We start from the raw sequence: 24314 nt of genomic DNA on the forward strand, positions 1-24314 counted from the left end.
CTGCTATGGAGCCATGGATGCACAACAACTCTCTCCTGTGCTTTTTTATTCTTTTTTGAAAGGTGAGAATGTTCATACACAGAAACAAAACTGAATCACTATCAAGACTATAATGGATGTGGGATGTTGAGACATGCATTCAGTATTTTATTAACTCGCAATTATTATTTATTAAGGACTTATTTGTTACGTATATTTAAACTATAAAAAAAAGCTGTTGGAATATATGAAATTATAAGGACCAAATTATAAATAAAATATAAAATATTGATGTACCCTCTTGGCAAAGACTAATTGTTTTTTAAAAATTACAAGTACTAAATAGTTGGCTTTTAAAAATATATGGATGAATGCGTAAATTTGATTATATTATAAAGAGTAGATTGTTATTTTATTTTGGATAATTTTATAGTATAGTCCTTGAGACATACGAAAATTTACAATTTAATTTTCATTTTTTTTAAAAGTAAATAACTTAGTCTCTAATCTTTATTTTGTTAATAAAATAGTTTTTATGTTAAATTTAGCATTAACCCACTATAAATTTATGAAGTAAACTCAAATTAAAAGACTAAATTATTACAAATATTAAAATTATAAAGAGTAAATTGTTACAAATTATTAAAATTAAAATGATTAAATTGTTATAAAAAGTAACATTCGAAAACCTAAATTATTATAGTTTAACAGTGAATTTTATCGAAATGACTATTTTGTTAATAGAATAAAATTTTAGAAACTAAATTGTTTTTGATTAAAATGGTAGAGACTAAATTGATAATTTTATTAAACTTCAGGGACTATATTACAAAATGTCCTTTTATTATTATTATTATTAATTATTCTATTCTCCAAGCACAGAAAAGGATGCAGCTCCCTGCTGAGCAATTATGTGCTAATAATTTTTGATGTACTACCAAGTATGAACTCATTGAATACAAATTCAATGGTGAAATTTAAACTCTGGGTGGGGTATTGCCAAACTTCCATGTATGCCTGATGTCAACAGTTCTGAATCCAGCAACTTGGTCAGCTGGAACAGCATCAGAGACTTCCTTAAACTCATCTTTTGTCAGCTTAACTCTCAATGCTCCAATGTTGTCCTCAAGATTTTTAATCTTGGTTGTGCCTAAAGAAAGCCCAACAACACATTGCAAACCACAAGTATTTGGTGAGCTAATCTAAACATATGCAGTTCATATAAGATATCTGAGAGCATGAATAAAGAAGACAAGCAAACCCACCAGGGATGGGAACCACATCATCTCCTTGATTGAGAACCCAAGCAAGGGCAAGCTGAGCAGGACTGCATCCATATTTTCTAGCCAAATTTTCTACTCGACTATATAATACCTTATTATGTTCTAAATTTTCTTCTGTGAACCTTGGCAATAATCTCTGAAGTAAGCAACAACCAATAAAATTAGTTTTCAAAAGCATCATATGAAACATCAAGAATTATATTTTAACTAAATAAAGGTTTAGTACTGGCTGAAGGCAAACTTTCCACTACTGCTTTGCCAGCAAAAAAGCCCTGACCTAGAGGGCTATATGGAACTATTCCAATCCCAAGTTCTCTGCATGTTTTTTCATGGGACAGTCCTCTCAGACATTGTGTTATTAGACCAATCAAAGACAACGTAGCTAGAAACACTAAATAAGAATATTACATGAGTACCTGCACAGAGGGATTATTTCTTCCTCCAACTCGCGAGACCAAATTGACCATTCCATTTGGAGTGCAGTGATGGGGTGAACTGTGTGTGCTCTCTTTATGGTGTCAGGGCTTGGCTCAGAAAGTCCAATATACTTAATTTTTCCTTCTTCCACTAACTTCTTAAGCTCTCCCATCTGCTTAGTAAAAAATCATCTGTATATAATTTCTATCCAGAGACAGCAAGACAGAGAAGGAAAAAAGACTTCCAGTTTCTTCTATTGGGACTGAAGGGTCGACGCGATGTTGATAATAAAGATCAATATAGTCCACATCAAGACGTTTTAGACTAGCCTCACAGCATGCACGAACATATTCGGGTTTGCCATTAAACGAGGGAGTCTTAAAATCATTGCTCTTGAACATAATACCGAATTTTGTAGCCAACTGGATCTTCTCTCTAGGCAATTGCTTCTATGCCTGCAAGCACAGGTATTTGAACATAAACAACACAAGAAATTTCATTTCATGAGCTTCTAATCGCTTGCTTCGCTAGCTTAATTGCCTATTAAATAAAACTTTCTTGTTTTTTTGAGAAGAATTTATGAAGGAAGAAATCTAAGCTTGCCGATCAATATTTCATTAGCTTTAAACCCATAAATATCAGCAGTATCGAAAAATGTAATTCCTTTATCGAAAGCTTCCTTCATGATTGATATGCCAACTTCTTCAGGGACAGGAGCGTCGTAGCCACCAGAAAGCCCCATACATCCAAATCCTAATTTGGAAACCTGAAAGTTGAAGCAAAAGGGTATAATTTTTTTATCATTTCTTATTGAAAAAACATTGAACAAGAAAGAATTGAGTTGGGTTTCACCTCTAGTCCTTGATTACCTAGCTTCACCTTTGGAATTACAAGTCTTTGCTCCTCAGCCATCCTTTAGTTTTCTCTTTCTCCTTCCCCTTCCCCTCCTATTTTGCTGTGGAAGTAATGTTGAGTTTAGTTTGGAAGGAATCATAAAAAAATATCGATATTTATAGATCAATCAGATCCCTGTGTAGTGAGTAATGACGCCTGGCCTTCGTCATGAGCTTGGAGAATTATATTATATTAAGTTATTAAATTTTTCTTAAGATAAAGTCTATTAATTTAAAATTAAAAATTAAAAATTAAAATTTCAGCTCCCTTAGAATAATGATGGGATAAATTTTGTTTCAGTACATGTAACAGCCCGGAAATCGGTACCCTGCCGTAACGGCTCCAAACTGTTCGGCGCTAGGATCCAGATCGGCTTAAGGCCGCCGGAACCCGTAGCAAGCCACTAAACATGCTAAACCTCGGGTCTAATCCCATACATGATCAAACTTTTCGTACTAATCTTTAAAACTTATTTTACCTAACTTGGCTTGATCTATGCGCGAGAACATAGAACCTCATACCCGATGGGTCATCAAGCTAACCTTAAAACCACGTCCGCTTGGGTCAAGGGATTGAAACCCTTTCTTCCCTCACGGCCGTTCAAACTCATAGCATAAAACAATTCACATCATGAAAACCTTTCATAAATCGTTTTAGAATGATCATGCATAAACCAAGGGATTCAACCAAACACTAGGGCAAAGCACTACTCTATCCATTCATGACATTCACATGACATTACTAAGCTTTTCTTAACTTTACTCTATCTCTATTCAACATAGTTCTTTCCATTCATAATCTTTATATACATCATGACTTTCTCTTTACAATCATGTCCATTAACTAAACTAGTCAAGCATACAAAACAAAGCATAACATCTCTTTATATCCATAAACATATACATACCACTATAACAAAACTAAACTGACGTCCAACCCTAAACTGACGTCCAGACAGTCAAGTCTAAGACCTCAAATTCGGGTGGAAGGCATCTACCCTCAACTATCACAGAACTGAACCGGCAGACTGACTCTGCCCCAGATGAATCACACTCGAGTCCACCTGTGTAGGATCGGACCCGAGGGATCGAGGAGGCCATCAGTGTTAGCAGTTGCAGAGTCAGTTCAGCGTCTGCCAGAGGTGAGTAGAACTAACTTAATCTTTTATTTTAAAAAAATCAAATGCCTAAAGCATGCTCATGCATCATGTTTATATGTAATAGGATGATTGCACTAGTTTCACGAATGTGATGCATTGCATAAATTGTTGATTATATGATGAGATGGGTGGACCAAGGCGACCTCAATAGCCCGTAAGTCTGTCATTGAGTCCTTGTTAGTCGGGCGAGTACATGTAGGAAAGCCCAATGAGAGCTCCTTCGGAGCCGAGTTATGACAGAGGGAATGTTGGGGTCATGTCTAACCCTGAGGGGAAGGACGTTTCGAGAACCCTCTAAAATCACCCGCGAGAGGAAGAGATTGCTAGCGTGAACTCAAGCGGGAGTGAAAAGGATTGTTGTGTAATAGTTGTGATATGGCGCATTTCATGAAAGCATGTAATTAATGAACTGTTTTCTCTGTTTCTACTCACTGGGCTTTTTAGCTCATCCCTTTCCCCTAATCCCAGTTTTGCAGGGCTAAAGTCAAGTCAGAGTGATCTATGGGAAGTATCAGAGTATAAGCATGGGCTTGGTTGTAATAGCTTAGCTTAGTTTTGTTATAGTGGTATGTATATGTTTATGGATATAAAGAGATGTTATGCTTTGTTTTGTATGCTTGACTAGTTTAGTTAATGGACATGATTGTAAAGAGAAAGTCATGATGTATATAAAGATTATGAATGGAAAGAACTATGTTGAATAGAGATAGAGTAAAGTTAAGAAAAGCTTAGTAATGTCATGTGAATGTCATGAATGGATAGAGTAGTGCTTTGCCCTAGTGTTTGGTTGAATCCCTTGGTTTATGCATGATCATTCTAAAACGATTTATGAAAGGTTTTCATGATGTGAATTGTTTTATGCTATGAGTTTGAACGGCCGTGAGGGAAGAAAGGGTTTCAATCCCTTGACCCAAGCGGACGTGGTTTTAAGGTTAGCTTGATGACCCATCGGGTATGAGGTTCTATGTTCTCGCGCATAGATCAAGCCAAGTTAGGTAAAACAAGTTTTAAAGATTAGTACGAAAAATTTGATCATGTATGGGATTAGACCCGAGGTTTAGCATGTTTAGTGGCTTGCTACGGGTCCCGGCGGCCTTAAGCCGATCTGGATCCTAGCGCCGAACAGTTTGGAGCTGTTACGGCAGGATACCGGTTTCCGGGCTTTACAGTACAATAGAAATTTCGATTTCAATAGAAATTTTTTGAGTTCAAACTTGATGCGTAAAACACATTAAAACTTTAAACATAGCCTTTACATTATTAAATAGATTATTTAATTTAAATTTAGATTAGTTAAATTATAAATTTTAGATTTACAAAAAAAATTCTAATTATTATTGAAACTCTTTATTTATTTATGCAGTATAAGATATTAATGATGGTAACACTCGTACTATAATTCATTAAATATTTTTATTCTTTATTTTAAATTTTTATAAATTTTATATGATGTACAAATATATAGTATTAACGTTATTTTTTTAGGGATTTATATTTTAATTTTTGGGTATTAATATTATTAATAAATCAGTATTTGTATTTTCAAAAATCTATTAAAACGTTGTTAATTTTTCTCTCCGTCAATAAAATAACCTTTATGTTATTTTTTCATTAAAAATAGATAAAACATGAGAGAGAAAATTTTTAAAATTTAATTTTATTCTGAAATAAAATTTCTTATTTAGTTATTAGATATTACTATTATTAATAAGTTAGTCTGTATATTTTTAAAAATCTATTAAAATATCCTTATCTTTTTTATATTTATTAAAATATTCTTATCGTTTTTTCCATCAACAAAATAATTCATACTCCTCCTCATTCTTAAAAAAAATAAATAAATAAAAAGAAGAAGATGAAGAAGAAGAAAAAGAAAAATCTCCTCCTCCTCCTTTAAAAAAAGAAGAATAAAAAGAAAAATCGAAGAAGAAAAATAGATGAAAAAAAAATTAAGAACGTTTTAATATATTTTTAAAAATATAAAAATTGACGTATTAATAGTGATAATATCTAAAAATTAAATTATAAATTTTCGTTTGTTTTTTATATAATTCAATAGGTTTTCTATAAATTTGGCTGCCCATTTTCTTCTTAATACTAAAAAAGTCAAAAGTCGATATGTGCTTGGCTAACAAGTTTAATATTTATTTATTTATTAGTATTAATCTGATTTATAAATTATTAAAAAAATTATTATTTAATTTTTATAATATAAAAAAATCACTAATTAAACTTTTCAAAAGTGTATTCAAACTTTTTTATATTTTAAAGAGTTTATTATTTATTTCTTTCATTAGTTTTAATCGATAAATATTATAAAAATATTTAAAATACGTTTGATGTAAAAAAATTTATTAATAAATTTTTTAAAAATTTGAAAGACTAATTAATAAAATTTTTAAAATTATAAAAATTAAATAATAAAATATTTAATGATATAATTAATGAATAAAGTGATTATTTAATAAATTTTTAAAATATAATAATATTTTAATGCATTTTTTAAAATTAATAAATTTTTCTATATTATAAAAATTAAATAATAATTTTTTATTATTAAAATGAGAATATAATTATTTATTTTTTTATTTTTATTATCATTTATAGATTTATAGATGTGATCCACAGAGTTTTATATACTTTTTTTTTTTTTTAATGTTTTTCCTTGACAAAATCAAGGTGATGATTGGCTGCGTTTTAGTGGCTTAAGGCCTAACTAAGCATAGAATTATTATATAGCCCATCAAAATTGATAAGAAAGAACCCCCGCTTAATTATATACTGAACTGTTAAAGCTAAACTTGTGAAGACAGTGGCCGCCCAATAACCTTAACCTAATGCCCCCATTAAAATATAGCCATCAATTGCCATTAGCTTTGTCTTTTTTTCTTTTTTATAAGTAGAATTTTAATTTACTAGTAAATTCAAAAAAAAAAAAAAAAAAAAACTTCACACATCACTATTCACCATTCAATTAAAAATTATGTTCTTGAATTATTCAATCCAGATAGAAAAAATGAACATTTGTAAAATTTGCCTTGACACAGCAGTGAATTCCACAAGCAGTAGGCATGTTTTCTTTTTTTCAAAAAAAATAAAAAAGTGTTAAGTAGTTTAGTGCGATTGTTATCTTAGGGTCATATGTCAACTTTGTGATAAAATAATAATCTACATTAAAGCATGGTTAGCAAATGATAATTTTTTGATAAACTGTGTAAAAATATTAACGTGTCAAAAATAATCTGAATTTTTTATTTTTTTATATAATAAGATAGATGACATAGCATTAAAATAAAATTAAAAATAAATTGTAAATATATATTCTTATTTCTCCAAATTCCTTTATCTGTGGTTTTCGATCCTCTCTCTCGTTTTTAATCCCTAGTTCACTATTATTGAAAAGCATGAGTTTTCAATTTCAGCAATCAATAAAAAATTATGAGATAGGCAAAAGTAGTTCTATAATAAAGTGTTGCTCCAAGCTACAAGCACCATTGAGGACAACCATAACCGAAGGAAACCAAGGAAGGAGGTTTTACGAGTATGGCATATTCCAACATCCAGGTAGGTATAACTTCTTTTGGTGGATTGATAGTGAAAAATGCAGAAGTTGCAAAATGATAATGCCAAGTTTTCTTTCTAAACTTAAAGAATGTGAATGTGAAATTTGTGAATTTCAGACAATAGAGATTGAACTCTTATTTGAGCTTAACACAATGAAGGAAATGAACAGTAACTTGATTGCAAAGATGAAGTCATGTAATGATTGCTTAGATGGATTGGCAAAATCTGTTTTATCTTAGTGTTAAGGTTGGTTGCAATTGTATTGAGCTCTGTAAGTAGTGAAAATAACAATAACGATATAACTTCAGCTGCCTGCTTCTGCTGCGAAAGCTGTCCCGAAAATTATAGAAAATCAAAATTGTATATAATAGGCAGTACGAAACTACTAAATAACTTGGGTTAACCATTTTGGGTAAAGTGAAAAGTGGATTTAAAAGTTATTTGGGTAAGTTTGGGGCAGACTGTTTCAATTGGTATCAGAGGCACCCTAGATCAGACAAATTGTGGGGAGCTAGTGAGCCTGCGAGGAAAGGGCTACCCGTGAGAGACGAGGTGGAGGCGCCCGAGGTACTAGCGAACCACAATACCCGAGGGTCCGGTCCTAATTAGCAATTGTATTCGATTAATGATCAAGCATAATTTAGCCACATTTTTATTATATTTTCTACTGTTTATTTACACATTTTTCTAGCTTAATTTGTGTTTTTGATATGTTTTTACAGAAAAGGAAGAAATTGGAAAGTTAGAGAAAAAGTGAAGAAAAAGCTGGAAAAGTGATTGGGTCAAAGTGATTTGCCCAAATCACTCGCAGAAACTGGCCAAATCACTCGCAGAGACAAAAACAGAAACTGGACTGAACCCCAGGAAGCGATTGGGGCAAAATGAGCAAGTGATTTGCCCAAATCACTCGCAGGATTTGCCCAAATCACTTTAATAGCAGAAAATACAGCAGAGGCGGGAAAAGAGCAGAAATTAGAAATTCAAAGAAAAGAAGTCCAAGTCCACTTCAAACACCACAAAATCAGTCCCAAGAGCCACGCCCCTCATTTAGAGAGTTCCATTCTCAATCAAACACAAAATTCAAAGAGGAATCAAAGACTACAAAGAAGACCAAATCAAATTGAGATTACAAAACCCTAATCAAATTAGACTTGGGACTCTCCAGCTATAAAAGGGCAGCATCAAAGGCATCTCAACATCTCTTTCAGCATCTGCCACCCTCGGGAATTCTCCAGCAACACAACAGAAACTTTCCTTCTTTCTTTTCTTCTTTATTTTTGTATTTTAGTCACCATGAGTGGCTAAATTCATTATTTTCTAGTTGAAGTTGAGAATATTCAGATTTGTGATGAATTGGGAGGTTTAATACTCCATTGTTGAACTCTTGCTTGTTTCAATATTTATGCAATCTGATCTTTCTATAATTATTGCTTTGCTTTTAGAATCAATTAAGGCCTATTGCTTTTAATTGCATAAGTAATATTTTGTTTGAATGGTTTAGGTCCGTAATTGCTTAGATTGTTTAGACACTAATTTAATCAAGTTGCATAATCTAAACTTGACCATGCGGTTGGCAAGGTTAGAGTTAGGTTTCTCTAAGTCTTAATGCAGTTAACAGTTGTTCGATGCCAAAGGCCCCAAGGACGTTCCTTGGCAACTTGTTAACTAGTATTTGATTAGCGAACGTTTCCTAATCAAATTAGAATTAAGGAGGAATTAGAATTGTGAGAAGCGTCTTCCACATCCTAAACTAACTTATTGAAATAAATAAGAGTATCCAAGAAATCAATGATCAATTCTGAACAAACTGAATTAGGCTCACACTTCAGCTAGAATCTCTTTCCCATTGATATTCTCACTTATTTAAATTATTGTTCTCTTTTGCTTTTAGTTTTTAAACTCATCAAAACAAACCCCCTCTTTTACTTATTTGTTATTACTTGCCTTAGTCATTATTAGGAAGATACTTGGTGTCAATTCCCTGTGGTTCGACCCTATTGCCACTATCTGCAAATTTATTTGTTGATTGATAATAGGTTATTTTTGACGGCTTCGACAACCGCTTATCAAAAATTGGCGCCGTTGCCGGGGAATTGATTTAAACTAACATATTTTCCTTTTATGACCAGGGCTGATCGTAAAGAAGCTATTCTTTACGATCCAGAAATTGAACGCACTGCCAAGACCCTACAAGCATGGCTACGGTAAGTATGTCTTTTCTCTCTTCTCAAATTTCTGAACTAACCTCTATGGTGAGAAATTATGGTATAGGTCAAGCCCAACAACTTCAACAAGCACATGCATTTGAAGGATTCTATGGACAGCCAAGACATAATCCCTACCTTGACACATACAATACAGGTTGGGGAGACAATCTGAGCTATGGCTATACAAGGACAGACCACTACCATAACTACCAAAGAGATCTGCAATACAATCCATGTTGGGGGGACAATCCGAATTATGGCTATGCAAGGGCTGACTACTACCAAAACTATCAAGCCCAAGCAACACCTCAAAACTCCAATATGGAACTTGAAGAGATGGTGAGGAAATTGGAAATTTCTGGGAAAATTCTCCAACAACAAGTGGATCAAGCGGTCAACTCAGTGGACGCATACATATTAAGAAGAGAGGAAGAGCTTCAAGATCTATGGGACGATGACGAAGGTTCTCAAGAAACAGACCGAGCTGTTGAATCTACTGCGCAAATCACCACTACACTTGAATCTGAACCAGCTACTGCCCAAACAACACTTGTTGAAGCTTCTGCCCTCCAAGAGACAGCAACTACTGTAAAAAATTCAGACTTTGCTGCTGTCCAACCTACTGCAAATAGAGACAACAGTTGCTGTCCATCTGCTGAAAATTCCACAATTACATCAGCAATTGCTGAACTTGCTGTCCAAAAATCAGCAAGTGTTGAATCTGCCACCATTGCATCCCTTATTGCTGTCCAAACACCAGCAACCTCAGAAATTGACACAACTGAACCAGAAGTTGTTGCACTTGCTGAACCAGCAACATACACCACTGAAATAGCTCCTGAACAACCAGCAAAGAAGCAACAAGTGGGACAAATGGCTTCATCCTTGAGTAAACTTGAACCACAAGGAAAGCTACCGTCCCAAACTGAGATAAATCCAAGGAAAAATGCTAGTGCCATCACATTGAGGAGTGGAAAAGAGCTGCAAGATAGTAAGGCTGAAAAATTGAAGAAACAGGCCATGGAAGAAAATCTGCCAGAAAGTGATCAGGGCAGTGATTTGCCCAAATCACCCAGGCAATCTGCCCAAATCAACCAGCAGACAGAAATGACAGAAGGTGATTTGCCCAAATCACCCAGACAATTTGCCCAAATCAGTGAGCAGACAGACATGACAGAGAGTGATCTGCCCAAATCACCCAGACAATTTGCCCAAATCAGTGAGCAGACAAACATGACAGAAGGTGATCTGCCCAAATCACCCAGACAATCTGCCCAAATCAGTGAGCAGACGGACACGATAGAAGGTGATCAGCCCAAATCATCAGTGCAAGCAGAATTCAATTTGTCCAAATCACCAATGCAGACAGACATGATAGGCAGTCGATCTGCCCAAATCATCAGCGATGATCTGCCCAAATCAATCAGCAGACAGCAGGCAGAGTCCCAGATAGCAGCTGCACCAGATCTGAAGCCCTTGCCCAGCCACCTCAAATATGCCTACTTGGAAGTTGAAAATACACTTCCAGTAATTATTTCCAACCAACTCAGCAAGGAGGAAGAAGAAAAGCTCCTTGATATGTTAAGGAAACACAAGAAAGCAATTGGGTGGACCTTGGAGGACATAAAAGGCACCTCAAGACCCTTTGGTGGAGGCTCATCTCACCAGAATCAAGGACAGAATGCAGCATATGGAGCACTTGTTGCAGCTGCTGGTGGACCATTTTTCTGCCCACAGACCAGCCACGACAGTGATTTGGCCGAGTGATTTGCCCAAATCACTTGGCCTAATCACCCACATCTCAGGCAGTCCCTTTCCTTCTCCTTATTAATTTTTTTTTTTAAACATTGAGGACAATGTTTGGGATAGGTGTGGGGGTATTTACTGCTAGGTTATATTTTTGCATTGTTTACATTATCTTTTTGCTTTCTTTTTTGTTTCATTTTGCATCTTTTTGCCCCATAAACACACACCAAAATTTTTTTCTTTTTTCACACATTTTTTTTCACACACACACAGAATTTTGACTTAGCTTTTGCTCTACTCAGCATAGATAACAAGGTTAAAAGAGCTTCCTATCTCATGACCCCATTGATTATCCAACCCTTTAAACCTAAATTGAACCATGCACAGTGTGTAGCCTTTACTTAGGAAGTTTTTCTTCTTGAATTGAGTTCTTGAAACTGCTGTGGCCAATAGGAAAGGAAAATAAAATACATGCAATAAAAGTTAGTGTAATTCTCTTTGAGTTGATTTGCCCAAATTGTTATAAAAAGGAAAAAGAAAAAAAAAAAAAAGAGAAACTCAGCAAATCAAAAAGCACAACCTGTTCCTATGATCTAAGACTATGAACTGTGCCTAAAAGCCACTTGGAGAAGTGACTGACTGAGTAACCGGGGGTGTATCACCCATGTACACAATCGCGTAAAAAGGTCAGTGACTTTTTCAAGCAAATAAAGTTTCGATGGTCTAAGATTATGAACAGAGCTAGTAGCCACTTGGACAAGTGTCCAACTGAGTAACCGGGGGTGTATCACCCATATGCACCATCGCGTAAAAAGGTTGGTGACTTTTTCAGGCAAGGATAAAAAGTGCTGGTAATTAAAAATGCTTAAAATAGGGCAAGTCACTCTTAAGGGATTGCATTAAACCTAATATAAATTAATAAGCATGATCAAATAAAAAACTTTCCCTTGGCCATGGTGAGCGATAGGAAACAAGGAAAGAAGGGGACAACCTTAGTACATGCATCCTACACTGTAGTGTTTCAATTTAGGAGTCTAGGGGGGCTGATTAAGTGGTACTTAGGCTCAAAAGAAAAAGGAGCTTGATTGACTAAGTTGTTTGTTGCTTGAGGACAAGCAAAAAGCTAGGTGTGGGGGTATTTGATCAAGCATAATTTAGCCACATTTTTATTATATTTTCTACTGTTTATTTACACATTTTTCTAGCTTAATTTGTGTTTTTGATATGTTTTTACAGAAAAGGAAGAAATTGGAAAGTTAGAGAAAAAGTGAAGAAAAAGCTGGAAAAGTGATTGGGTCAAAGTGATTTGCCCAAATCACTCGCAGAAACTGGCCAAATCACTCGCAGAGACAAAAACAAAAACTGGACTGAACCCCAGGAAGCGATTGGGGCAAAATGAGCAAGTGATTTGCCCAAATCACTCGCAGGATTTGCCCAAATCACTTTAATAGCAGAAAATACAGCAGAGGCGGGAAAAGAGCAGAAATTAGAAATTCAAAGAAAAGAAGTCCAAGTCCACTTCAAACACCACAAAATCAGTCCCAAGAGCCACGCCCCTCATTTAGAGAGTTCCATTCTCAATCAAACACAAAATTCAAAGAGGAATCAAAGACTACAAAGAAGACCAAATCAAATTGAGATTACAAAACCCTAATCAAATTAGACTTGGGACTCTCCAGCTATAAAAGGGCAGCATCAAAGGCATCTCAACATCGCTTTCAGCATCTGCCATCCTTGGAAATTCTCCAGCAACACAGCAGAAACTTTCCTTCTTTCTTTTCTTCTTTATTTTTGTATTTTAGTCACCATGAGTGGCTAAATTCATTATTTTCTAGTTGAAGTTGAGAATATTCAGATTTGTGATGAATTGGGAGGTTTAATACTCCATTGTTGAACTCTTGTTTATTTCAATATTTATGCAATCTGATCTTTTCCATAATTATTGCTTTGCTTTTAGAATCAATAAGGGCCCATTGCTTTTAAATTGCTTAAGTAATATTGTTTGAATGGTTTAGGTCCGTAATTGCTTAGATTATTCAAATACACATTTAATCAGGTTGTATAATCTAAACTTGACCACGCGGTTGGCATGGATAGAATTGGGTTTCTCTAAGTCTTAATGCAATCAACAGTTGTTCGATGCTACAATGCCCCAAGGACGTTCCTTGGCAACTTGTTGATTAGTGTTTGATTAGCGAACGTTTCCTAATCAAACTAGAACTAAGGAGGAATTTGGATTGTGAGAAGCGTCTTCCACAACCAAAACTAATTTATTGAAATCAAATAGGAGTCTTTAAAAATCAATGATCAATTCTGAACAAACTGAATTAGACTCACACTTCAGCTAGAATCTCTTTCTCATTGGAATTTCTTTTCAATTAAATTATTGTTCTCTTTTGCTATTTAGTGTTAATCCATCAACTCAAAACCCCCCTCTTTTAATTATTTGTTATTTATTTACCTTGGTCATTATTAGGAAGGTCTTTAGTGTCAATTCCCTGTGGTTCGACCCTATTGCCACTATCTGCAAATTTATTTTGTCGGTTGATAATAGGTTTATTTTTGACGGCTTCGACAACCGTCTATCAAAAATTGGCGCCGTTGCCGGGGAATTGATTTAAACTAACATATTTTCCTTTTATGACCAGGGCTGATCGTAAAGAAGCTATTCTTTACGATCCAGAAATTGAACGCACTGCCAAGACCCTACAAGCATGGCTACGGTAAGTATGTCTTTTCTCTCTTCTCAAATTTCTGAACTAACCTCTATGGTGAGAAATTATGGTATAGGTCAAGCCCAACAACTTCAACAAGCACATGCATTTGAAGGATTCTATGGACAGCCAAGACATAATCCCTACCTTGACACATACAATACAGGTTGGGGAGACAATCTGAGCTATGGCTATACAAGGACAGACCACTACCATAACTACCAAAGAGATCTGCAATACAATCCATGTTGGGGGGACAATCCGAATTATGGCTATGCAAGGGCTGACTACTACCAAAACTATCAAGCCCAAGCAACACCTCAAAACTCCAATATGGAACTTGAAGAGATGGTGAGGAAATTGGAAATTTCTGGGAAAATTCTCCAACAACAAGTGGATCAAGCGGTCAACTCAGTGGACGCATACATATTAAGAAGAGAGGAAGAGCTTCAAGATCTATGGGACGATGACGAAGGTTCTCAAGAAACAGACCGAGCTGTTGAATCTACTGCGCAAATCACCACTACACTTGAATCTGAACCAGCTACTGCCCAAACAACACTTGTTGAAGCTTCTGCCCTCCAAGAGACAGCAACTACTGTAAAAAATTCAGACTTTGCTGCTGTCCAACCTACTGCAAATAGAGACAACAGTTGCTGTCCATCTGCTGAAAATTCCACAATTACATCAGCAATTGCTGAACTTGCTGTCCAAAAATCAGCAAGTGTTGAATCTGCCACCATTGCATCCCTTATTGCTGTCCAAACACCAGCAACCTCAGAAATTGACACAACTGAACCAGAAGTTGTTGCACTTGCTGAACCAGCAACATACACCACTGAAATAGCTCCTGAACAACCAGCAAAGAAGCAACAAGTGGGACAAATGGCTTCATCCTTGAGTAAACTTGAACCACAAGGAAAGCTACCTTCCCAAACTGAGATAAATCCAAGGAAAAATGCTAGTGCCATCACATTGAGGAGTGGAAAAGAGCTGCAAGATAGTAAGGCTGAAAAATTGAAGAAACAGGCCATGGAAGAAAATCTGCCAGAAAGTGATCAGGGCAGTGATTTGCCCAAATCACCCAGGCAATCTGCCCAAATCAACCAGCAGACAGAAATGACAGAAGGTGATTTGCCCAAATCACCCAGACAATTTGCCCAAATCAGTGAGCAGACAGACATGACAGAGAGTGATCTGCCCAAATCACCCAGACAATTTGCCCAAATCAGTGAGCAGACAAACATGACAGAAGGTGATCTGCCCAAATCACCCAGACAATCTGCCCAAATCAGTGAGCAGACGGACACGATAGAAGGTGATCAGCCCAAATCATCAGTGCAAGCAGAATTCAATTTGTCCAAATCACCAATGCAGACAGACATGATAGGCAGTCGATCTGCCCAAATCATCAGCGATGATCTGCCCAAATCAATCAGCAGACAGCAGGCAGAGTCCCAGATAGCAGCTGCACCAGATCTGAAGCCCTTGCCCAGCCACCTCAAATATGCCTACTTGGAAGTTGAAAATACACTTCCAGTAATTATTTCCAACCAACTCAGCAAGGAGGAAGAAGAAAAGCTCCTTGATATGTTAAGGAAACACAAGAAAGCAATTGGGTGGACCTTGGAGGACATAAAAGGCACCTCAAGACCCTTTGGTGGAGGCTCATCTCACCAGAATCAAGGACAGAATGCAGCATATGGAGCACTTGTTGCAGCTGCTGGTGGACCATTTTTCTGCCCACAGACCAGCCACGACAGTGATTTGGCCGAGTGATTTGCCCAAATCACTTGGCCTAATCACCCACATCTCAGGCAGTCCCTTTCCTTCTCCTTATTAATTTTTTTTTTTTTAAACATTGAGGACAATGTTTGGGATAGGTGTGGGGGTATTTACTGCTAGGTTATATTTTTGCATTGTTTACATTATCTTTTTGCTTTCTTTTTTGTTTCATTTTGCATCTTTTTGCCCCATAAACACACACCAAAATTTTTTTCTTTTTTCACACATTTTTTTTCACACACACACAGAATTTTGACTTAGCTTTTGCTCTACTCAGCATAGATAACAAGGTTAAAAGAGCTTCCTATCTCATGACCCCATTGATTATCCAACCCTTTAAACCTAAATTGAACCATGCACAGTGTGTAGCCTTTACTTAGGAAGTTTTTCTTCTTGAATTGAGTTCTTGAAACTGCTGTGGCCAATAGGAAAGGAAAATAAAATACATGCAATAAAAGTTAGTGTAATTCTCTTTGAGTTGATTTGCCCAAATTGTTATAAAAAGGAAAAAGAAAAAAAAAAAAAGAGAAACTCAGCAAATCAAAAAGCACAACCTGTTCCTATGATCTAAGACTATGAACTGTGCCTAAAAGCCACTTGGAGAAGTGACTGACTGAGTAACCGGGGGTGTATCACCCATGTACACAATCGCGTAAAAAGGTCAGTGACTTTTTCAAGCAAATAAAGTTTCGATGGTCTAAGATTATGAACAGAGCTAGTAGCCACTTGGACAAGTGTCCAACTGAGTAACCGGGGGTGTATCACCCATATGCACCATCGCGTAAAAAGGTTGGTGACTTTTTCAGGCAAGGATAAAAAGTGCTGGTAATTAAAAATGCTTAAAATAGGGCAAGTCACTCTTAAGGGATTGCATTAAACCTAATATAAATTAATAAGCATGATCAAATAAAAAACTTTCCCTTGGCCATGGTGAGCGATAGGAAACAAGGAAAGAAGGGGACAACCTTAGTACATGCATCCTACACTGTAGTGTTTCAATTTAGGAGTCTAGGGGGGCTGATTAAGTGGTACTTAGGCTCAAAAGAAAAAGGAGCTTGATTGACTAAGTTGTTTGTTGCTTGAGGACAAGCAAAAAGCTAGGTGTGGGGGTATTTGATCAAGCATAATTTAGCCACATTTTTATTATATTTTCTACTGTTTATTTACACATTTTTCTAGCTTAATTTGTGTTTTTGATATGTTTTTACAGAAAAGGAAGAAATTGGAAAGTTAGAGAAAAAGTGAAGAAAAAGCTGGAAAAGTGATTGGGTCAAAGTGATTTGCCCAAATCACTCGCAGAAACTGGCCAAATCACTCGCAGAGACAAAAACAGAAACTGGACTGAACCCCAGGAAGCGATTGGGGCAAAATGAGCAAGTGATTTGCCCAAATCACTCGCAGGATTTGCCCAAATCACTTTAATAGCAGAAAATACAGCAGAGAAGGGAAAAGAGCAGAAATTAGAAATTCAAAGAAAAGAAGTCCAAGTCCACTTCAAACACCACAAAATCAGTCCCAAGAGCCACGCCCCTCATTTAGAGAGTTCCATTCTCAATCAAACACAAAATTCAAAGAGGAATCAAAGACTACAAAGAAGACCAAATCAAATTGAGATTACAAAACCCTAATCAAATTAGACTTGGGACTCTCCAGCTATAAAAGGGCAGCATCAAAGGCATCTCAACATCTCTTCCAGCATCTGCCATCCTTGGAAATTCTCCAGCAACACAGCAGAAACTTTCCTTCTTTCTTTTCTTCTTTATTTTTGTATTTTAGTCACAATGAGTGGCTAAATTCATTATTTTCTAGTTGAAGTTGAGAATATTCAGATTTGTGATGAATTGGGAGGTTTAATACTCCATTGTTGAACTCTTGTTTATTTCAATATTTATGCAATCTGATCTTTTCCATAATTATTGCTTTGCTTTTAGAATCAATAAGGGCCCATTGCTTTTAAATTGCTTAAGTAATATTGTTTGAATGGTTTAGGTCCGTAATTGCTTAGATTATTCAAATACACATTTAATCAGGTTGTATAATCTAAACTTGACCACGCGGTTGGCAAGGATAGAATTGGGTTTCTCTAAGTCTTAATGCAATCAACAGTTGTTCGATGCTACAATGCCCCAAGGACGTTCCTTGGCAACTTGTTGATTAGTGTTTGATTAGCGAACGTTTCCTAATCAAACTAGAACTAAGGAGGAATTTGGATTGTGAGAAGCGTCTTCCACAACCAAAACTAATTTATTGAAATCAAATAGGAGTCTTTAAAAATCAATGATCAATTCTGAACAAACTGAATTAGACTCACACTTCAGCTAGAATCTCTTTCTCATTGGAATTTCTTTTCAATTAAATTATTGTTCTCTTTTGCTATTTAGTGTTAATCCATCAACTCAAAACCCCCCTCTTTTAATTATTTGTTATTTATTTACCTTGGTCATTATTAGGAAGGTCTTTAGTGTCAATTCCCTGTGGTTCGACCCTATTGCCACTATCTGCAAATTTATTTTGTCGGTTGATAATAGGTTTATTTTTGACGGCGCCAATTTTTGATAAGCGGTTGTCGAAGCCGTCAAAAATAACCTATTATCAATCAACAAATAAATTTGCAGATAGTGGCAATAGGGTCGAACCACAGGGAATTGACACCAAGTATCTTCCTAATAATGACTAAGGCAAGTAATAACAAATAAGTAAAAGAGGGGGTTTGTTTTGATGAGTTTAAAAACTAAAAGCAAAAGAGAACAATAATTTAAATAAGTGAGAATATCAATGGGAAAGAGATTCTAGCTGAAGTGTGAGCCTAATTCAGTTTGTTCAGAATTGATCATTGATTTCTTGGATACTCTTATTTATTTCAATAAGTTAGTTTAGGATGTGGAAGACGCTTCTCACAATTCTAATTCCTCCTTAATTCTAATTTGATTAGGAAACGTTCGCTAATCAAATACTAGTTAACAAGTTGCCAAGGAACGTCCTTGGGGCCTTTGGCATCGAACAACTGTTAACTGCATTAAGACTTAGAGAAACCTAACTCTAACCTTGCCAACCGCATGGTCAAGTTTAGATTATGCAACTTGATTAAATTAGTGTCTAAACAATCTAAGCAATTACGGACCTAAACCATTCAAACAAAATATTACTTATGCAATTAAAAGCAACAGGCCTTAATTGATTCTAAAAGCAAAGCAATAATTATAGAAAGATCAGATTGCATAAATATTGAAACAAGCAAGAGTTCAACAATGGAGTATTAAACCTCCCAATTCATCACAAATCTGAATATTCTCAACTTCAACTAGAAAATAATGAATTTAGCCACTCATGGTGACTAAAATACAAAAATAAAGAAGAAAAGAAAGAAGGAAAGTTTCTGCTGTGTTGCTGGAGAATTCCCGAGGGTGGCAGATGCTGAAAGAGATGTTGAGATGCCTTTGATGCTGCCCTTTTATAGCTGGAGAGTCCCAAGTCTAATTTGATTAGGGTTTTGTAATCTCAATTTGATTTGGTCTTCTTTGTAGTCTTTGATTCCTCTTTGAATTTTGTGTTTGATTGAGAATGGAACTCTCTAAGTGAGGGGCGTGGCTCTTGGGACTGATTTTGTGGTGTTTGAAGTGGACTTGGACTTCTTTTCTTTGAATTTCTAATTTCTGCTCTTTTCCCGCCTCTGCTGTATTTTCTGCTATTAAAGTGATTTGGGCAAATCCTGCGAGTGATTTGGGCAAATCACTTGCTCATTTTGCCCCAATCGCTTCCTGGGGTTCAGTCCAGTTTCTGTTTTTGTCTCTGCGAGTGATTTGGCCAGTTTCTGCGAGTGATTTGGGCAAATCACTTTGACCCAATCACTTTTCCAGCTTTTTCTTCACTTTTTCTCTAACTTTCCAATTTCTTCCTTTTCTGTAAAAACATATCAAAAACACAAATTAAGCTAGAAAAATGTGTAAATAAACAGTAGAAAATATAATAAAAATGTGGCTAAATTATGCTTGATCAATTAAGTTGCGACGAGAACGTCGCAAATTTAGCGGGATTGAGTGTAATGGTCAGCTGCCTGCGGAAGCCGTCCCACATCGAGTGATTATAGAAAATTGGAATTGTATATAATAGCCAGCACGAAACTACTAAATAACTTAGGTTAACTGCGGAAGCTGTCCCACATCAGAGTGATTATAGAAAATTGAAATTATATATAATAGCCAGCACGAAACTACCAAATAATTTGGGTTAACCATTTTGAGCCAAGTGGAAAGTGGGTTCAAAAGTTATTTAGGCAAGTGTGGGCCGGACTATTTCAATTGGTACCAGAGCCACCATGGGTCAGACAAATTGTGCAGAACTAGTGAACTTGCAAGGAAAGGGTTACCCGTGATAGACGAGGTGAAACTGGCTGAGGTACTAGCGAACCACAATACCCAAGGGTTCGGTCTTAGTTAGCAATTGTATCCGATTCAGTTGCGATGAAGACGTCGCAAAATTAGCTGGGGAGTGTAAGAATCAGCTGCTTGTTTAGAGCTGCTTGCTTGTACCGCGTCCCACGTCGAAAAATTACGGCAGTTTTCGAATTGTATATAATAGCTAGCACAAAACTACTAAATAATTTGGGTTAACTATTTTGGGCCAAGTGAAAAGTGGGTTCAAAAGTTATTTGGGCCAAGCCCAGACTGTTTCAATTGGTATCAGAGGCACCCTAGATCAGACAAATTGTGGGGAGCTAGTGGGCTGCGAGGAAAGGACTACCCGTGAAAGACGAGGTGGAGCCGCCCTAGGTACTAGTGAACCACAATACCCGAGGGTCTGGTCCTGGTTAGCAATTGTATTCGATTCAGTTGCGACGAGAATATTGCAAATTTAGCGGGACCGAGTGTAACGGTCAGCTGCCTGCTTGGTGGGTCAGACAAATTATGCAGAGTTAGTGAACCTGCGAGAAAAGGGCTATCCGTGAGAGACGAGGTGGAGCCGCCTTAGGTACTAGCGAACCACAATACCCAAGGGTCCAGTCTTGATTAGCAACTGTATCCGATTCAGTTGCGACGAGAACGTTGCAAAATCAGCAGAAGAGAGTGTAAGAATCAGCTGCTTGCTTAGAACTGCTTGCTTGTACTGCGTACTACATCAGAAAAATTACGGTAATTCCAAATTGTATATAATAGCTAGCACGAAACTACTAAATAATTTGGGTTAACCATTTTGGACAAGTGAAAAGTGAGTCCAAAAGTTATTTGGGCCAGTTTGGGCTGGCCTATTTCAATTGGTATCAGAGTCATCTTGGATTAGACAAATTGTGCGGAGTTAGTAGGCCTGCGAGGAAAGGGCTAACCGTGAGAGACGAGGTAGAGCCGCCCGAGGTACTAGTGAACCACAATACTCGATGGTCCGGTCCTGATTAGCTATTGTATTCGATTTCATTGCAACAAGAACGTCACAAATTTAGTGGAATCGAGTGTAACGATCAGCTGTCTGTTTCTGCTGCGAAAGTGGTCCCGAATGTAACGATCAGCTGTCTGTTTCCGCTGCGAAAGTGGTCCCACAATGAGATTATAAAAAATCAAAATTGTATATAATACGACTTCATAAAACTATTAAATAAATAATGTTAAGAAACATTAATTATTTTTTTTTTTAATTTTATTCTTATCTTTACTCAAGCAATAATTATTTTTATAATTTGTTAAAATGAATTTTGTCATTTCAATTTCTCATATTAATTATTCTATTTTTATACTATAATTCATAGAAAGATAATCATTGTTATTAAAATAATTAGCGAGAGAAAAGATAATTTAGTTAAAATAAAGAGTATTTTATTATAATTTATATAATTTAATTAATTTCTGAGCATTCGGTCGGTTTGGTTCAAAATTGAACCGAACTGAATAAATTAAAAATTAAAATTTTAGTATGTATAAAAATCGAACCGAACTGATTTTGATTAGAAACTGAATCGAACCAAACTGATCTGATTCAATTCGATTCGATTCTGTTTGATCAGTTTGAATTTTTAATAATTTTTTATTTCTTACATTTTATTTTTAGTATTTTAAGCTTTAATTAGAATATTTTTAACTTAATATGATTTATCTCTCTATATTATTGAAAATAATATATTATTATCACTAATTATTTCGGTTCGATTTTTTTTTAATTTTTAATGATCAAAATTGAATCGAATCGAAATAATAGAAATTTTTAAAATTAAAAATGAAACCTAATCGAAATAAATAAATAATTGAACTGAATTTTTAAATTAATTTAATTTGATTAATTTTTTCAATTTTAAATGAATACTGCAAAGTAAAATAAAAATACATACAATAATTTATAGTAATTTTCATAATTGTACCTCCATATTGACTCATGATAACTATAAAATTTACTAAAGAAAATAAATGTTGACAACTTACTATCATTACAATAAATGAAATTTTTACTAGTGATTGAGATATGGTAAAATTTATAATTTATTTTTACTTTTTAAATAAAAAATAATTTTTATTTTAAACTTTCACTTTATTAAATTTATTGTTATTCAATTATAAATTGAGAAAGCCAATCTAAATTAAAGAGATTAAAATTTTATAAATATTGCAGCTGAAATTAATAAAGGATTTTGTGGATACATCAGACAAGGTAAAGGTAAATTATTCTCTTCTCCAAGGATATAGAAGGAATGCAGCTCACTGCTGAGGAATCATCTGCTAATAATTTTTGTTCTACTACCAACTACGAGCTCATTGACAGCAAATTCACAGGTAAACGCACAGCTTGCAATTGCTAGGATCGACGTCTCAGGTTGAGACTTCACACTTGGCTTGGTGGGGGAGTATTGCCAGTATACTGGACGTGCAGAGTTCGCAACCCAGCAACTTGGTCGGCTGGAACCGCATCAGAGACTTCCTTAAACTCATCTTTTGTCAGCTTAATTCTCAATGCTCCAATGTTGTCATCCAGATTCTTAATCTTTGTTGTGCCTAAAGAAAGCCCAACAACACATTGCAAACCACAAGTATTTGGTAAGCTGATCTAAACACATTAGATAACTGAGAGCATGAATCAAAGAGAAGCAGACCCACCAGGGATGGGAACCACATCATCTCCTTGATTGAGAACCCAAGCAAGGGCAAGCTGAGCAGGACTGCATCCATATTTTTTAGCTAAATTTTCTACTCTCCTATATAATACCTTATTCTGTTCTAAATTTTCTTCTGTGAATCTTGGGAAGAATTTCTGCAGTAAAAGCAAGGTAGATGCCAAATAAGCATCAAATTAAAGAATTAGATTGTAACTAAATGCAAATTTAGTACCAGCAGAGTGTCTGAAGGCACGCTTTCCACTACTGCTTTGCCAGCAAAAAAGCCCTGACCCAGAGGGCTATATGGAACTATTCCAATTCCAAGTTCCCTGCATGTTTGTTTCAGAGGACAATCCCCTCAGACATATTATTATTAGATTAATCAAAGAAAACGTAGTAAGAAACACTAAATATGAATATTACATGTGTACCTGCAAAGAGGGATTATTTGTTCCTCGAGGTCGCGAGACCAAAGTGACCATTCTATTTGCAGTGCAGTGATGGGGTGAACTGCGTTTGCTCTCTTTATGGTGTCAGGACTTGGCTCAGAAAGTCCTATGTACTTAATTTTCCCTTCTTCCACTAACTTCTTAAGTTCTCCCATCTACTTAATCCAAAATTCATTCAGAAATTCACAGAGAAAACCAGTAACTGAAAAAAGAACTTACAGTTTCCTCTATTGGGACTGAAGGGTCGATGCGATGTTGATAGTAAAGGTCAATATAGTCCACATCAAGACGCTTTAAGCTAGCCTCACAGCATGCACGAACGTATTTAGGTTTGCCATTAAACGACGCAGTCTTAAGATCACTGTTCTTGAAAACAATACCAAATTTTGTGGCCAACTGGATCTTCTCTCTAGGCAATTGCTTCAATGCCTGCAAGCACAGGTATTTGAACATAAGCAACACAAGAAATTACATTTGATGATCTTGACTAAAAAAATAAGTTTCTTATTTGCTTGTCCTGTTTTAATATGACTAGAACAACAACTCCAACCTTGCCGATCAAGATTTCATTAGTGTTAGGCCCATAAACATCAGCAGTATCGAAAAATGTAATCCCTCTATTGAATGCTTCCTTGATGATTGATATGCCAACTTCTTCAGGGACAGGGGCGTTGTAGCCACCAGAAAGCTCCATACATCCAAATCCTAATTTGGAGACCTGAAAGTTAAAGAAAAAGGGTGTAATCTTTGACCATTGCTAATTGAATAAGAAAGAAGTAAGATGGTTTTACCTCTAGCCCTTGATTACCCAGTTTCACCCTTGGAACTACAAGTCTTTGCTCCTCAGCCATCCTTAGTTTCACCTTCTCCTTCCTCCTATCTCCTATGGAAGTGATGGTGAGTTTAGTTTGAAGAAACCATAAAAAAACAACGATATTTATAGATCATATCAGGTCTCTATGTCAGATAGGTATTCATTATCGGTGGTGAATAATGACGCATGATCCTGCGTCAGAGCATGCAGAATTTGTTAAGTATATTAAAT

The 24314-nt window shown here is 35.7% G+C and overlaps 2 protein-coding genes across 3 annotated transcripts; both read right to left on the minus strand.

Moving 5' to 3' along the window:
• Positions 1-956: 956 nt before the first annotated feature.
• Positions 957-24159, minus strand: LOC110620366 (perakine reductase). Of its 2 annotated transcripts, none has more exons than XM_043958956.1 (7): positions 24061-24159; positions 23820-23987; positions 23489-23698; positions 23252-23424; positions 23053-23149; positions 1245-1398; positions 957-1129 (listed from the first exon to the last, which is right to left on the minus strand). In XM_043958956.1, exons 1-7 carry the CDS (start codon positions 24118-24120, stop codon positions 957-959), a joined length of 1035 nt encoding a protein of 344 aa, XP_043814891.1. In that variant the 5' UTR covers positions 24121-24159. The 2 variants fall into 2 exon arrangements, with proteins under 2 accessions (XP_043814891.1, XP_021619765.2); XM_021764073.2 differs by lacking the exons at positions 957-1129; positions 1245-1398 and adding exons at positions 22518-22719; positions 22822-22975.
• On the minus strand, positions 1926-2639 carry LOC110620367 (probable aldo-keto reductase 1). The gene is made up of 2 exons (XM_021764074.2): positions 2532-2639; positions 1926-2445 (listed from the first exon to the last, which is right to left on the minus strand). Exons 1-2 carry the CDS (start codon positions 2589-2591, stop codon positions 2257-2259), a joined length of 249 nt encoding a protein of 82 aa, XP_021619766.1. The 5' UTR covers positions 2592-2639; the 3' UTR covers positions 1926-2256.
• Positions 24160-24314: the final 155 nt, after the last annotated feature.

This window comes from Manihot esculenta, chromosome 8 (genome assembly GCF_001659605.2).
Source record: "Manihot esculenta cultivar AM560-2 chromosome 8, M.esculenta_v8, whole genome shotgun sequence".
NCBI lineage: Eukaryota > Viridiplantae > Streptophyta > Magnoliopsida > Malpighiales > Euphorbiaceae > Manihot > Manihot esculenta.